Below are 16,200 nucleotides of genomic sequence, written 5' to 3'. Positions count from 1 at the left end.
AACAATACAATCTATACAAAACACAAAACTTGATAGCAAATCACTTGGAGAAACAACACAATATGTCACAAAAAAAGACTTTTTTACATTTCACAATAAAATAGAACAACTCAAATATGAATGTCTGAGTGGAAATATGTTCAGTTTCCCATGCAAAACAACTGTTACTACCACCACCCTACAACAGGCTTTTCTCAATAAGCAACTTTTCAATAAGGCTAACATGCAGTTTCCACAACCAAGGCAAGAATATCTAAGAACACTACTCGCAAGAGTGAATTAGTAAACATTCAGCAAACCAAGTTAGTGTTAAGTAATAGGGAGGGGAAGACCACCAAATGTAGCTTTGTTTAAAGTATGTGTAAAGTAACGTATTTGAACTCACTACATTGTATACTGAAATCTTTATGACATCTACGGTCTACATTAAGCTGAGTTCACAACCAGAACCCAAGCTATGTCACCGCTACAAACTACCATGCTGCTAACACCTCTAATTCTACCACAGTACCGCTCTACCATCACCAGTTACTCCACCTGTGGAACATACTACCATGAACACCCCCATTTTTATGTCAAGTAGCCTGTTCCTCAATGATAGACATTGCTGGAGTAGGCCAGACCCATTTGAGGAGTAGGGATGTTCAAGGTAGAACGTGGAAAGGAAAACAGCAACGATTGCCATGCAAGAACAGTGCAAGTTCTACAACTACCACTGATAGATATTCCACCACCAGCCTTGTTGGTTACAACAAAAAATGCAATTCATAGAAGTTCACAACACATCTATGTACAAAAGACAAGTAAAAGACAAAGTTTCAATTTCAAGTGGATGTTTTCTAAGGTCTTTTTGAGTCAAGTTAAATGTTATTTCAGACGGAATGTTTAATGATGTACTTTCCATGGATTGAAACGTTTTAAGAGCAAGACCGAGCAGACTAAATCACGGGGGGAAAAAAGAAAGAGAAACTTTGTCTTTTCATCTTAAAGAATTTTTCTGGGCAAAACAGCAGTCAGTCAATGTAACTTTTGATGCACTGCAAATATAATGTTCCAAAAGTCATTCAATTTTCACCCCTTTCCTTAGACCACACAAAAGTGTCAAATGTAAGACATCGATGATAAGTTAAACGTTTTTCTCTTTCAAACAGGTAAAAAGCATTTAAATGTCCTTTAAATGTACTGTACTTAACCAAATATTTTGTATAAAATAATTAAACGTTTTTGCATATCTTAACAGATTTGTCTGTAATCAAACTAAATTTTATACAAAATAAGAAGTTTTTTAAAATTTTGCTGAGGTGCACTGTATGCCCAGAAAATGGATTCTAGCCAGCGTACTTCCACCTGAAAGCGTGCTTGTCTCACCTAGAGCGGCGACCATGTTCTCCTCATCCAGACTCCTGGTGTCGTAGTTCTTCCTTCTCCTGCTGCCCTTGTCTTCATCTTTATCAAAGTCTTCTTTCCTTTTGGGTAACTGAGGAACCTCCTAAGGACAAAACGTTTTACTTAATGTCTGGAAAGTTATAGTAACCTTGCCATTCTTCATTTGAAGGGCTTTACCTAAAAACAAATTTGGCACTTCTACTCCTAATGGTTAGTACGCAGAATAATTTGATTGTATTTAGTGAGTTTACAAAATCTCACTACATAAAGGAATACTGATATCTGTAACTAGATTACTTTGGTGTAGAAGTTGTAGTTGTGCAATCTCCAAAATCTAAACTTCAAGGAAAACTTACATTAGCTACTGGCAGTTGCTCTATACTGTCATTACATAAGAGTTACTCGGTATAGTAGTGTGTATGGGCAATCTGACATTAGCTACTGTCATCATACTTACTACACACACGTACACCTTTGAAAGTATAAGCGGTGAGGGGCTACAAACATTTGTCCAAAGTGCAATATTTAGTCAAAAATTAATCTGGAGGTACCAGTGTTAAGCAAGATTACCTTGGTGTAGTAGTGTGTATGGGCAATCTAAAATTAGCTACTGTCATTAGCTTGACTACCTTGGTGTTAGTGTACATGAGCAATCTGACACTAGCTAGATTACCTTGGTGTAGTAGTGTGTATGGGCAATCTCCAACACCCCAAAGGCACTGGACACTCCCCCAGGGACATGGTTCTCGTGGGAGTGCTCCAGTCCCACCACACAGGCCTTCAGCACCGCCAACATGCCCTTATACACCGCACGGCTCACTTTCTGGGGGACACAGAGGAACGAAAACAGGTTATTGTTGAGTGTAAACGTCATTCATTTCTATGTTGATTGATTGATTGATTAATTCATTGATTCATTCATAACAAGCTAAAACAAAGGCAATATACACAAATTTCCTCACTTTGCTCAGCGAAGTGAAAATAGCACTGCTTAGCTTCAGTTGCAGATGTCCCTTAGGATGTTAACATAAGGTCCCGTATCTAAGGATAGCAACACCCCCAGCACATGAGAGAACACACCATACTCATCAAAAAGAGTAGGGCTTTGTCCTAAGGGTTCACTGCCAGAAAATTCTCTGTTCTGTTTAAAGACCGTGGTGGTGATCCCATGGATCAACAATAATGAGAATTTAATTGATACAGGGTGGCCCGCCTCTGGCCAGCCCAGACCCTGCCAGAGAGTGGGCACCCCAGTGCGCGGGGATTGAACAATTAGATAAAACATAGACTGCACATGTTCCCTCACCACGTCCTCGATGTGGTCGCTGTATCTGCCCTCCTTGCTGTTCTCCTCGTCCCTGACGGCGTTCTCCAGCAGCCGGTTGATGACGAACATGCGCAGAGACTCCTGCTCCATCAGCCGCTTCAGCTTCTTCAGCTGTAACCAGCCGACGCCCTGCCCTTCCAGTACTCCGCTCACCATATCCTTCAGGAACTGTTGGTTCTCACTGTAAAAACAAACAAATAAATAAACAGATAAATAAACAACCAGCCGACGCCCTGGCCTTCCAGTACACTGCTCACCATATCCTTCAGGAACTGCTGGTTCTCACTGTATAAAATTAACAAACAAACAAATAAATAGATAAATAAACAACCAGCCAACATCCTGGCCTTCCAGTACACCGCTCACCATATCCTTCAGGAACTGCTGGTTCTCACTGTAAAAACAAACATTATATAAATAAAACTCCATCCGACACCCTGTCCTTCCAACATCCAAACTCACTACGTCCAAGAACGTCCAGAGGTTCTTGAGTTATGCTGACTACAAAATTCGGAAACACACACACCGGACACACACACAAACACACACAGACTGGCCAAAAACTATACCAGTCCTCCATTTTTCATGTGGGTAATAATTTCTGTACCTCCGTGAATAGTTTCATCAGGTTGGTAAGTCACTGAATAAAAAGACTCTTTCTACACAACCAAGAGATACATCTGTCACCTTCTTCAAGGCAATTCTGACTGGTTCACATAGTAATGCAGCACAGCTGTTGCTGCTTATACATGAGATGCATTCCCAAATGCAAAATATTTACATATGTACTAATTTCTGTACCTGCTGTTGATCTTGGAGGAGTCCGTGGGAGACTGGGGGCTGCCCTTGTTGGGGGGAGGGGGTCTCCTGAGGGAGGACTGACTGCTGCTGTGTCTGATGAGGGACTTGTCTGCTAACGCCTTCCTGCTGCTGGGGGCTGGGGGAAACAACAACAGGGATGTTTTAAATGACATCTATAGAATATGACCTCAGCAACTGTATCTTTTCAACAGGAAAGTCTTCATACAATGCTCCATTGGCAAACCATGTGGTACTGCATTGATAGATGATAAGTTAACTTCAAATTTTGCTCGAAGGTTATGTAAGTAGCAGGGAAAAGACAAACGATGAAGAACAATCACAACCAGTGACTACTTTTTTTTATATCAATCTAGTCTGACTGCTGGCTCAGAGTTTTAACTTGTTGGGTTTGACTTTGATGTTTATATTTTGTGATCCACTTCAATATTAATGGTTCACTTGTTGGTACAGACAGTTGAGTCCTAGTCACATTAAATCAATCATTTGGCAGATGCATAGCCTCTGACTCATGTGTTATGATCACAATATTCTCAAATATTCATCAAATTCAATTTGTAATTAAAATCATATAAAGTGTACTTTTCACAGAAAAGCTTTGAAAGCTCTTGGAAACAAACTGTACTGGGCATGCCTGGAAAAGAATCCAATAGAAGGCAGATAGCACAACAATTAGGCAATCAGCACCAAGGACAGTTATACTGTACAGCTTGTGATGAATGAGGGTAACTTTCAGCAGGCAGAATACCATATTTGATTCTTTATCATCCTGCAACAACTTCTTTGGTCTCTAAAAAACAGACTTCTACATGTAGGTGAATGTGTTCTTTCTGATGCAGTGTGTTTGCAGGACTCCAATGGAAACTTGATGTTACATTGTTCATTTTCTTATCCAAATATTAGTGGTGACGTTGTCCATAGGCAGGTCCATATCAAAATATAATTGTTACACAATCATTAAAGGTTATTTACATGAGAGGGTGATAATGCGTAATAAGGGATATGCACTTGGCAAAGATCTTGACTGATACATGGTAGTGGTTTATTGCATGGTTGTTGTACCATTGACATTGACATAGAATAAAAGTAAATTGTTCAATCTAGGACTGACCTCTTGGGAAAGGGCCGAAGGACTTGCCGCCATCGCTGCCCCTGGACCTGGTGCTGAGGGTGGACACTCCACTGCTGCTCCTCTGTAGGCTATCTGCTAACAGGGACAGCAGCGCAACATTCAGTTCACATTCAACAAAACATTTTCACAGAGATTTGTGTGTATATAAAGCAAAACTAAGATGAAGATTACAGAACAGAAAATAAATCAACTGGATAAATTGTCTGAAGAGTCAGATGTTTCAGATAGCATCCCATCATCCATGACTGACAATAAGCCTAAAGTCTAGGGAGTCTGAAATGTCTGGCTCTTAAGAGAATTTATCCAGTTGCGAGATTTATTTTATATTCAATTTACATTGTGTTCACTGACGCAAGATTGTAAAGCTATATCTTCCCTCAAACATATCTTCCATTGAACAACTTTTATACATCGGCATGATTTAAGGTTTTGAAATCAAATTTTTTTCAGGCCTTCATGAAAAACATCAAAGACATTGCTAAGGCTGACTATATATACAATTCAACATACGCATATACTTTTGTCAAGAGTATTAACTAATGTTTTGTGAGAGTATGTATATCTGATGATAATTAACGCCCATCCCTGTATTTTTCTTCCAATAATTTATATGAACTACAGTTTAAATGTATACATGAGTGATGAAGATTAACAATCTGTGGAAAACAATTGAGGTGGGTATTGTCTATAATTTTGTGTTGTGTTGGGCCAGAAAACCAAGTGAAGTAACAAATTTGAACCAAGATCATAGAGAGCTAAGTTAGAACCTTGATCAAATATAATAGATAGTGTGTACTAGAGTAATATAATCTAACAATAAGTTAACATTTTACTGAATGTAACCAAATTAAACAACACCGAAACACACAGTAATAAAAACTAAGACTAGTTCAACAGAAAGAGTCAAAGACAGAGATAAAAATTGACACACTTACAGAACTGGAGACTGAGGAAGACTTATTGGTACAATGTACAGTACCCTACTTCCCATGCACTGGAAATGAGGACATGCTACAAAAAGGCACCGCCTGTGAGGCGTCGCCAAAAAACAGTGATGAACAAACCAAACGGAAGTTAGGCAGTGTGACTCAAACACAGGCTACAGTGAAAAGAATGTAGTTGTAAAAAAGCCAAATCATATTTAGAAGCTCAAAACAAGAGCTGAAAATCATGCTAAAAGTCATAACGACACACAAGCTAACTTTCTCTTTGATCGACTCTACAACATCACCACGAAATAAAACAACTGAGAACAGTCCGTTTTAGATCTAGTGAGAAATGGCTTGAAAGGAAATTTTGTGACTGACACGGCATTGTGGGAAGGCTACGGCAGAGCATGCTGGGAAACCAGGTACTGTGGACGTACTTGCGAATGAGAAAAAGCTACTCATGCTGCTTTTCATACGTGTATAACCATTCCGGTCGCTGCTGGTGGCCGAGGAAACCGACTCCGCGTCGGATTGGTCGATCTTCAGGTTGGAGATCTTGTTGGCGATGGACGCCAGCGACCACGCAGACTGTGGATCACCTACCGGGGAGAAATGAAGAAAATCTTTCATGTGTCAAAACTTTAATCTGGTGATATTTTCATATCATTTACTATATAATGATATTTCTAAACAATTGTTAAAATCTATATTTCTCAACTAAAAGCTTTCCTGCAATCCTGTGATCTTTCTTATCATAATATTCAACTGTGTATGATATCATAGTCATCTAAAATAAGTACCATACATGTTTTTCAATTACAATGTGAATCTGGTAACATGGGACGAAAAGAACACTTAACAATCTATTCTCACAGAAGTCTAAAACTCTTTCTAAATCTAACAATCAATTTTTCTCGAAGCTGATGTGTTACGCCGAATGGTGGTTATACCGGCTATATAGATACAGATACATAATCTATCAATCAATCAATCGGTCAAAGGGTTTAATGATAAAACAAGAAGCTTGCAGCCAGAGGCTGAATTATGTCTTGTACATGAAGGAACTTGGTATTTGGTTCTACGTGGGCATAAAGAGATAACACAGGAGCCAATGACACATAATTAAGAACAGCAACATTTTACATATCCCACCTTTCTCGACCAGACTGGGCAGCCCTGCCCCCCTCCCCGCGCCCTCTCCTCCATGCACAGGCAGCTCGTACATGGACATGGAGGGTCCGTACGGACGGGACTTGGGGATGTTGTTGTTGTCTGTCTCCAGCTCCGCCCTCCCCTTGGCCTGCTTGGCGATGTACTCTAAAGCATCCGTTTTGGAAGGGTGGCTGGAGTCAGAGTCGTAGTTTAGAGAGTCGATGTCCGCATCAGTGTCGTTTCCTCTGTCACCCTGGAGGAAGATGATTCAATATTAACCTTCTCCCTGCTGCCTAACTCTGTAACCAATAGCGAATTAGATGCCAAACAGCTACTTCAGAGTACTAAAGGTTAAAAACTGAACTTGATCTCAAACCTGCTTAGTTAACTGAAGAGCCGATCTTCAACTAATTGTGACAGCAAAGACAGGCAATAATGTTCAAACCATATACAGATTCATTATGTCAGGGAAATTCCTCTAGCACTTTTCAACAAACACTGACTGAACAGTGGACCATGGACATACGTCCCATCCAAAGGACTGCAACCCTTTCCAGTAGCATAAAAGTCTTAAACTCTTCCTAACAATAGAATCAAATGACAACTAAGCTTTTGATGCCTTTTTACATGTAGACCATGAACTCAGAAATGATGTCAGCATCTAGTGCTAGCAATATAGCAATAACACAGCCCCTTAACACTACATGTACATGACTGTATGTCCTGAAAATTGACTGTCTGACCTCTTCGTGGAACATGGGGTTGATGGCTTGCTTCTCGGAGTCCGGGGAGGGCGTGGTGGCGGTGGAGTGGGGGGACATGGTGGCGGGGGAGGGGCTCTCCTGTAGCATTGGTGGCACCTGTAGGAAACACAAACCACACTTTTAAGAAAAAGGACATCAACAGGACTGATGAATGCTTTTAGCAAAATCAAAACAGCTTTCACAATTTGGCTAACAGGAACAACAAGACAAGCTTTTAGAATGGGGCTGCCAGAAAACAAAAAAGCTCCATGACGTTATTACCAAATGAATGCACATTTGCCTGAAGGAAAAATTAGAATTAAACTTTAAACCAAGGAAATCCTGATTCTGAGTGAAAACCTGAAACACTAGGCCACAAATGTCACTTTAAAGAAATGAAATTCAATAAATCTAAAGCTACAAATCATGCAAACAAATGCAAATATTAGGCAAATTGTCCTACACCATTTTCACTCTGTGATGAAAGCTAACTGATAACATTCCTAGCAATTAGTACATCTTCACCAAAAGCAAAATGTTCTGATCACTTTTCCCTTTCCCTATACAAGTATTTCTGTAACTGTAAGGTCACAAACAATCCATACAAACAACATACTGCTTACTAGGAATATCCTCTTTCACACTTTAATTTAGATTTTTTTTGGTGAGCCCTCTCAGTGTATTCTTTTTTTCTTCATTTACACCCCTCCCTTCATGGTCTTTCCCCAGCTCAGGCCACACCATTTTAATTTCTTGGTTAACCGATTTAAAAAAAAAAGCTAGATTGGAAAATCAACATTAAAACAGAATCTTAGAGGAAAGTTTGTACTTAGGTGCACACAATTTCAGGGAGTGAACAGGGTCAGGTGCAAGTTTTCACCCCAGCCTTCTGTTTTCATGATTTTTTTGTTGCTAAAATTTAAAAAAAATTGTTAACCAAGAAATTAGATTGGTGTGGCCTCATAAAGGTATAGAAAAACAATTATAGCAGAACCTGTTTGTTGCCTTACCTGTAAGGTACTGGGTGGCGAGCAGTGAGCCAGGGCCTCTCTGTCCACCTCAATCTCAGGCACACCTGGGGAAGACAGACACCGACCGACATGTCCTCAACTTTACAACAGGCACAGACACGGCAGGGGCTTCCAGCAGACAGGCCTTCAACAACTCTACTGTACACTCACAGTTTAAAGTGGGTCCTTGTAGATCCTAGCATTCACAATTCTACCTTGAAGTTTGTGAAGTTTTTTTATGATAAACTAATCTAAGCTGCAGGTCTGTTAAATTTGACCTTTTCCATATTTTTTGGGACAAAAGTTGATGAGGCTATGGGGTCAGGCCATTGCCTTGAGGAGCTAGCTCCTGTTTCAATTGGTGCTAGTTTCTGTTTCATGGGATCAATTTTCTGTAATTTTATTCAGGTTTCTTTGTTTTTATCCAGGGAAAAAGGGGGTGGTTTCTGATTGGCTTTAAAGGTCACAGTAAGTGTATATGTAGCTTTTTGTTGAAGGCACTCCCTTGGCCAGGTTGTTGCCCCGAAAAGTGGACAGAAACATGCAACAAAATGACAACAGCAACTTAAAGAGAATGAGATATACCAAGGGTAGGAGAAGCTTGAAACACAGCAGGGAAAAAAACAAACAACTGACAGTCAAATTTCCTGTTTCCATGGTAACAATAGAACCTCCTTACCACAATGCACTGCTGTTGTCATGATAACATCGTTCTACACATGCGCATGTCCAACATGCGAGTCGCTATTCGAGCCGACCGTTCTCAATTGCAAGGTCATCAAACAAAGGAAGTTAAGAGCAAAACACCAAGACCCCATGCTCCTTCAGGCCTAACCCTACAACAGAGGAAGGCAGGAAGGGAGGAGGAAGAACGGAAAGGAGGGTAGAGCAAAAACGGTAATGATAAGGAAAGAGGTCTCTAAGACTAAGAACACAGAACATGCTACTAACTTGGAGTAGTACCACTAATGCCACTGTTAATCATGTCCGTCACAAAGTCACTTAGTGACGAATAGGACGAACTTGTCGTGGATCCGCCCGCGTCCTCACTGACGTCCGACCCCGTGTCGCTGCCGGACTCGTCCGTGGGAGGCTCTGATTGGCTGTCCACCTGGTCTGTCATGGCGAGCTCGAGGGCGGAGGCCAGGGTGGAGTTGTCATCGTACACGTTGAACTGGACGGGCGCCAGCTGGTGGGCGTACCACTTTGGCTTGTCTCCGATCAGCACCGGGTCATGGACAGCTGGAAAAAACAGTTTCACATTCATTATGGTAAACTTTTCAATCATTCTTTTTTACTGTTTACAAGATTAGTATCAAAGGTAAAGACTTTTAAGACAAGATAATGTTTTTTTTCCAAATTAATGATTATTGTTCATGATGGCATGATTGATTATCATCATCAAGTTGAATATACAATGTAGAAAATGGTAATGCTTAAATGGTTCCCTACTGTATGCATGCTGGAAAGATGACAACTGATGGAATTCAACATATTTCTGCAAGGGGGGTATTCCAACTGAATGAAAATTCCTAGAATATGACAGGTAACTTACTGTTTTGTATTCTCTGAAAGGTTGTGTTTGTTGGAGCCAGGCACCATTCCCCAAAATACTCCACAGCCTGTGAGATGTAACATTAAACATAGTTAAGTTCATGTAAGCAGAAATTGACACAACAAGTCTTGATGAAGCATCATAGAAATGTTCCGACAGACCTTTTCCTTTCATGTTTAATTGATTTTGCCCGGCCCATTTCATCTAAGTGAGGCAGCACACACTGAACATTTCAACAGTTAATGTCACCAACTTTCCATATCGTGGCGTCCTTGTGGCGCAGTGGTAGATCACTCGGCTGTCAAACAATGGGACCCCGGTTCGTATCCCGATGTGCCCAGAGACATGTCCGGACTTGCGCCCCGACGTTGTGCCCTTGGGAAAGGCACTTAACATGACTTCCCTCACTTAGGTGTAAATGAGTACCTAGCTCATCTAGGGTTAGGAACGTCCCTCGAATAGGACGTTAAATGGAGGTCCCGCGTTTGGGGAGAGCCACACTCCGCGCACGTTAAAGAACCCACCACACCTTTCGAAAAAGAGTAGGGGCATGCCCCGGTGTGTGATGGTCCAAACCTTACAGTCCGGTCTGGGATGACATCTTGAAAAGGTGATAGTTCACCTGTTATGTCAATCCTTTCACAAATGTGGTAAATCGAAATAAATAAATAAATAAATAAATATCACTGAAGCTGGCAGGGCTCTAGCCTGCCATGTTGTTACGCTTCATTTGCATTCCTTTGAACTGTAGCTTGGTACATTTTCATTATGTAAGTAATTTCTACTGGTATTCTCTTCTTTGAGCTGTACATGCTCTCAAGATTATTGAAGAGAGTCAAAAGCAAAGCAGCTGCCAAAACGGTTTTGGCAGAGAAAAATACACCGCTGTGCATGTACTAAAGAAATAAATTGTAATGAAAGGAGCTCTATTAGACTACTGTAAATCACTTTAATATAGCGGCAGGAAGATATAGCGGTTTGGGGAAAATGGAGTAGGTCACGGCACTTAATTTTAACAGTTCAAACAAACATTAGTGTCTCAAATACTAGTAAGCAAATATTAGTGATGATGAAATTTAAGCAGTTGACAAGTGACCGTTAAATCAGCTAAAATTAAGTTACAGTTACCAAATCAAGAATTACTGTATATCTTTTTTTAGCAAATCTCTCACCTGCGTTGAGGCCAGTCTCTTGATGAAGTCGGTTTGCTTGCCCCTGGACTTGAGGAAAGTTGCGAGCTGGAAGGCCACGACCGGCCGCGGGTACAGTCTCAGGGTCCGGGTGTGCACCCAGTGGTCACCCAGCACGTTCTTAGAGGTGAAGAACTTCACCATCGCAACTCTGGGAAATATAAAATTATCATCTCTTTATTGTACTTCACTATATACAGGCTGCACTTAGTGAAGACTCCACTTTCTTTAACCGATGCAATTTACCTGACACACTTTGAAATGTTTCACTATACCGTCTATTACCAAATATCAGTGTTAGTACAGTGTTAGAACCCAGAGAAACAAAACTGTGTATGTTCTGATGACTGACCTGGTTGCTATGTCGACAGAATCCACATCATTCCCATAGATGAGCGGGTTAAAGCCCATCTCAGGTAAAATTTGCAGGACCATAAACACATAGAAGCATAACTATTGTAACTGTTACAGTAAATACATGTACATGTAAGACCGTGTATATTCTGATGACTGACCTGGTTGCTATGTCCACAGAATCCACATCATTCCCATAGATGAGCGGGTTAAAGCCCATCTCAGGGGTTGACGGGGACGCGTTCCTCACCGGCACAGCCAGGGTCTCCTCCTGAACCTTGTCCAGGTTGAGGATGGGCTGAGGGGCCATGCTCATGCTGGACAGGGCCTATGGAAGGGGAAGGGGGGTTTCATACAGATTAGGGTACAGGATATTAAGGAGGGAGGAGAGGGGATTCATAATACATTTCTTCTGTTACATCTACAAAAGTTTGGTAATTGTTGACTTTCAACCTGAAGTTTGGTGTTTAGTTATCAAACAGTTGAGGGGCCTTGCTCATGCTGGACAGGGCCTGAGGAGAGGGGATTTCAAAAAAGTTTAGTGTTCTACTAAAGATAATTGTCTTTGAGCTTAAGGGCCATGCTCATACTAGACAGGGCCTAAAGAGGGGGGATTTCAAACAGATTATCATACTGAAGACTATTGGGCCTGTCGAGGGGAAAGGGGCAATTTGCATACAGATTAGGACACATTAAATTTCCTTCTAATTTGTATTTGTCAAAGCCTAAGGGAAGACTATAACACAAATTAAAGTACTACTAGAAGATTGACCGAATTTCTCGACATTTTGTGGAATTTCTACATTTAGGATATATGCAGAGAGTACAAGTCATGTATATGCCTTTTTTATGGAAATACATAACCAAGTTTTATTTTGTACACTCAGTCATGTGTATTGCAAGGGAGTGTGATACAAGATTAGGCAGAATGTTAAGAAGTTAAGGCTATAAGTTTCACCTGGAGTTAAGTGGAATAGGGGCATGCTCGTATTGGCTTAGGGTCTGGAAGGGGGCGGAGATTGGCACTCCAATGCTGGGGGCAACCAGAAAATTGTACTTTTTTCTACTAATTATACTACAATTAAAACATCAGGATTCACAAACATCTCAATTGCTCTATATCTAAATCTGAAAGAAGAAACAAGATTGTCATGCACATTATAGTTCACACACAAGCATTACCAGTCCTGGAATAACACAATAGAGGAAGAGGAAGTGATCTGAGAGCAACAGAAAATGAAAGGTGATGGGAAGAAGTGTAGAGACAGACATGAATCTACATACCCGCTTTACATCTAGACCCTGGTGGTCATGGTGGAATGGTTGAATGAGAGAGACAAAAATCACAGTCACAGTGTAAAATGTACACAAACGGAAAATACAACTTGGAAAAAAAGTAATTTAAAGCTTACACATGTATCAAAATTAAACATGGCACTGAATGCATGCATCACATACTGTCAAGAACAGGCAAAAATTGGTCGCCTTTTACAATATAGGATGTGTAATTACCCTGTTTATTAATGTGGATATAATTAATGTGGACTCCATGATATTACAATTGCCTATATGTAAGGTTAGACATTGTGAATGGCACCTCGTATGAGGACGACCTGAACTGAACTGAACTGAATAGCAATATTTAGAGGAAATGCGACATGGTTGTGCAATAATACAAACGTGCTAAAATCTGCTGGGGAATGTGCTAGTTTTGTTTACGAATATGCTTTGTACTGATCACCTTTTTGCGGTAGAATTTGGATAGAATGTCAGTAAATTGTGTTTAAGAAGTTGCCATAAATAGAAACATTTGAGAAAATCATGTTCTGAATAAAATTTCCAGTTTTGGTGCCAAAATCCTAAAAGAGCCTGGGCAACTGTACAAGAAGTAAAAACCAAAGACTGATCATGATAACTATTATATAATAATAACTTAACAACAAGGTGACAGAGCAAAGCAGGCAATATTTCTTGACCCATGCCAAAATCCTTAAAGAGCCTTAACAAGGAGTAAAAACTAACTGATGGTTATAAAACTTGACAGAGTGACACAGCAAATCAAGTGACAACAGTTCTTGGCTACTTGCTTGTGATTCTCACCTGTTTGAGGTGGTTCTTCAGCTGGGTACCCTCCGGTTCAGGGAGGGGAGGTAGTTCATCTGCACAGCGCGGGACTGTGATCTGAGGGAAGGCATTATTATTATAAATACACAAACAAAACATTGTCGTTTATTGAAGTTCAACTTTATTCTTATGCATCAAAATTCTTATCTAAACGTTTTATGGATAAATCTGTGTTACTGAATGTTTCCCGGCCTTTCCCTGTCTTCTGCAAATTATTATTATTATTGGGTAGGCTGACTACTCTCTCTTTGTAGCCAGGGGCTGAATTACGAGGAGCGCACAATTAGTGGAGCTGAATCGCAAGGGTCTGCAGCGACTGCCATTCGGCGTGCAGGTGACCTCAATAAGGCAACTGCCCCATGTGCATGACACAATAATCTCAAATGATGGATCCCCGGATTTAACAAGAAAGATCTCTTTTCTTCTTATCTCCCTTTCTTGTCCCTTGTAATTAATGGACCCCTCAGCTTCAATGGCACTACACGGCAACAAGATTATTCTATAATTCTGTACCACAACATCAAAAGTCTGGTCACACCTCAAATTTTTTAATTTTTAATTTTCAAAAAGCCATGATTTCTTATTAAGTTACTTACTACATGTGTACCTGTATCTATATAGCTGGAATAACCGCCCTTCAGCATAAAACACCAGCTTTGCATTCACGCGGTGCGACAGCAGCTGGTTGTATTACACCAAATGACCTTTACTACTGTAACTGTTACAGTAACATCTCTAGCAAGGAGGCCTTTAATCAAACTTATTTGTTTTTCCTTTAACCCACCTGCAAAATATACTACGGATCCATTCACACGTTCTTAAGTTCTTGTCCAAAAACACTGAAAACATAATTATTCCTTCCTGACAAAGGTAGATAAGGAAACTAAAAGCATGTAAACTCTGACTCTGTGTACTAGTAAGAGCTCATATTTCAAATTTCACGTTTTTCATCCAATACAAGGGAAAACATCTTGCCATACAAAACCATGATCATCTCTTAGACATTTGTGCAGTCTAAGTCTAAAACACTGAAAGTTATTTGAAGTAAAAACAATATTAATGGATAGACTAACCTTGTTGGAATCCAAGTCTATGAGCCAGACATCATCAGGCAGTTTGAAGTCTGCCTTGTAGAGGAAGAAGCTGGCCGGGACTCCAATAATATACGGGGACGGGACTAGCAGCAGCTGGGGGAAATGGAAAGTGACTACAATTGGATATCTCCATCCACTAAGGTTGTGTCACAGTTTTAAATCCAGCCCAAAGGACTAGAAGCATGACTTGGATATCAAGCTGAAAAAACATGATTTTCCTGTTGAACTGGTTGAAAGAATAGAGACTGAGACGTAATGCTAAGTTTAGCATGGAACAAAACAACTTTCACACACAAAAATTAGTAGTCTGAGTTAACTCCAAAGTTGCTCTTTTTATGTTCTTTTTTATCATTAGTAAATTGAAGTATGAAGGATGGATGAGCCAGAATAGTGCATAGACATGAAGATGGGACCTTCTATTTGGTTTGGACCTGAAGGTGAAATTACAGTAAGACAAGTCAGTGTTAAAGACTGTAGCCTGGACATGTGCTCTCAGGCATGGTCTGTTGTAAGAGGGCCAAATCCAGGAGTTTGAAAGTATTAGGTGAAATTATGGTAATACACACATACTTATGGGTGAAATTATGGTAATACACACACACTTAGTCACTGTTTAAGACTGTAGCCTGGACATGTGCCCTTGCATGGTCAGTAGGAGTTAAATCTGAATTATTCACCTTTGGCAGAAGCTGCTCCCAAAAGTGTAAGAGGGTGAAATCAATGAGTTTGAAAGTACATGACTTGTATTAGGGCACAGCACCTTGTTTGGAAAAATACTAAATCATTACATTTTGTACCTGTTCTGCACAACTCATGCAGGTAGGGAGGAGGGGGATGACTGGGAACATGTACTCCATCGGGTAGATCATCGCCACAAACGCCATCACGCTCATGGACAGGGCGTTGTAGTCTCTGGACTGCAGAACAATCTGCAGAGACGAGATTAAAGAGTTAGAGAACTGCTCAAAATCACTGCTAGGCTTTTAGTTTCTAATCCACTATAAGGCAACACCATTTTAATTTCTTGGTTAACGGAATTTTGCTAAAAAAATGTACACAAACACATTGTATGATATTACAATATATGCAACTTTGTAACGTCTAGTAACATTTGTTCCCCAACTTCAAATCTTCTGTTCCCAGAGAAATCTGCCCAGAAATATAGAGCAGGATGGGGGGAGGGTGCCAAGCACAGGATACAAAAAAAAATGTACGTGTTGTGAGAGGGGAGGTCTGGAGGGGGGCGCACACCCTCCAAAAGGAGAGCGGCTTAAAAGTTAAATGCAATTTTCCTTTTTCTGACATAAATGGAAGTCACTTACTGCAACTTCAGCTCTACTTCTGAAATATCCAGTTTTGAACAAAATTACAGGCTTAGCTGGGGA

The 16,200-nt window shown here is 40.4% G+C and overlaps 1 protein-coding gene across 8 annotated transcripts in view; it reads right to left on the bottom strand.

Annotated features, from left to right (window-relative positions):
* The window catches only part of LOC136429815 (MAP kinase-activating death domain protein-like), a 57,985-nt gene that overhangs the window by 27,385 nt on the left and 14,400 nt on the right, over positions 1-16,200 (bottom strand). For 6 of the 8 annotated variants that reach the window (XM_066419797.1, XM_066419795.1, XM_066419796.1 and 3 more), the window contains exons 6-21: positions 15,604-15,744; positions 14,795-14,908; positions 13,698-13,778; positions 11,759-11,925; positions 11,226-11,394; positions 10,054-10,120; positions 9,450-9,740; positions 8,499-8,563; positions 7,489-7,605; positions 6,746-6,998; positions 6,031-6,192; positions 4,644-4,739; positions 3,515-3,650; positions 2,693-2,894; positions 2,060-2,209; positions 1,369-1,489 (exon numbers count right to left, since the gene is read on the bottom strand). In XM_066419797.1, coding sequence (XP_066275894.1) covers positions 1,369-1,489; positions 2,060-2,209; positions 2,693-2,894; positions 3,515-3,650; positions 4,644-4,739; positions 6,031-6,192; positions 6,746-6,998; positions 7,489-7,605; positions 8,499-8,563; positions 9,450-9,740; positions 10,054-10,120; positions 11,226-11,394; positions 11,759-11,925; positions 13,698-13,778; positions 14,795-14,908; positions 15,604-15,744 — 2,332 coding nt within the window. The remainder of the gene's footprint in view (positions 1-1,368; positions 1,490-2,059; positions 2,210-2,692; positions 2,895-3,514; positions 3,651-4,643; positions 4,740-6,030; positions 6,193-6,745; positions 6,999-7,488; positions 7,606-8,498; positions 8,564-9,449; positions 9,741-10,053; positions 10,121-11,225; positions 11,395-11,758; positions 11,926-13,697; positions 13,779-14,794; positions 14,909-15,603; positions 15,745-16,200) is intronic. The other 2 variants (XM_066419794.1, XM_066419803.1) reach the window with 1 other exon arrangement.

Source organism: Branchiostoma lanceolatum, chromosome 3 (genome assembly GCF_035083965.1).
Source record: "Branchiostoma lanceolatum isolate klBraLanc5 chromosome 3, klBraLanc5.hap2, whole genome shotgun sequence".
NCBI classification, from domain to species: Eukaryota; Metazoa; Chordata; class Leptocardii; order Amphioxiformes; family Branchiostomatidae; genus Branchiostoma; species Branchiostoma lanceolatum.
The sequence above is the reverse complement of the archived record's forward strand: the minus strand, read 5'-3'. Positions and strand labels throughout refer to the sequence as shown.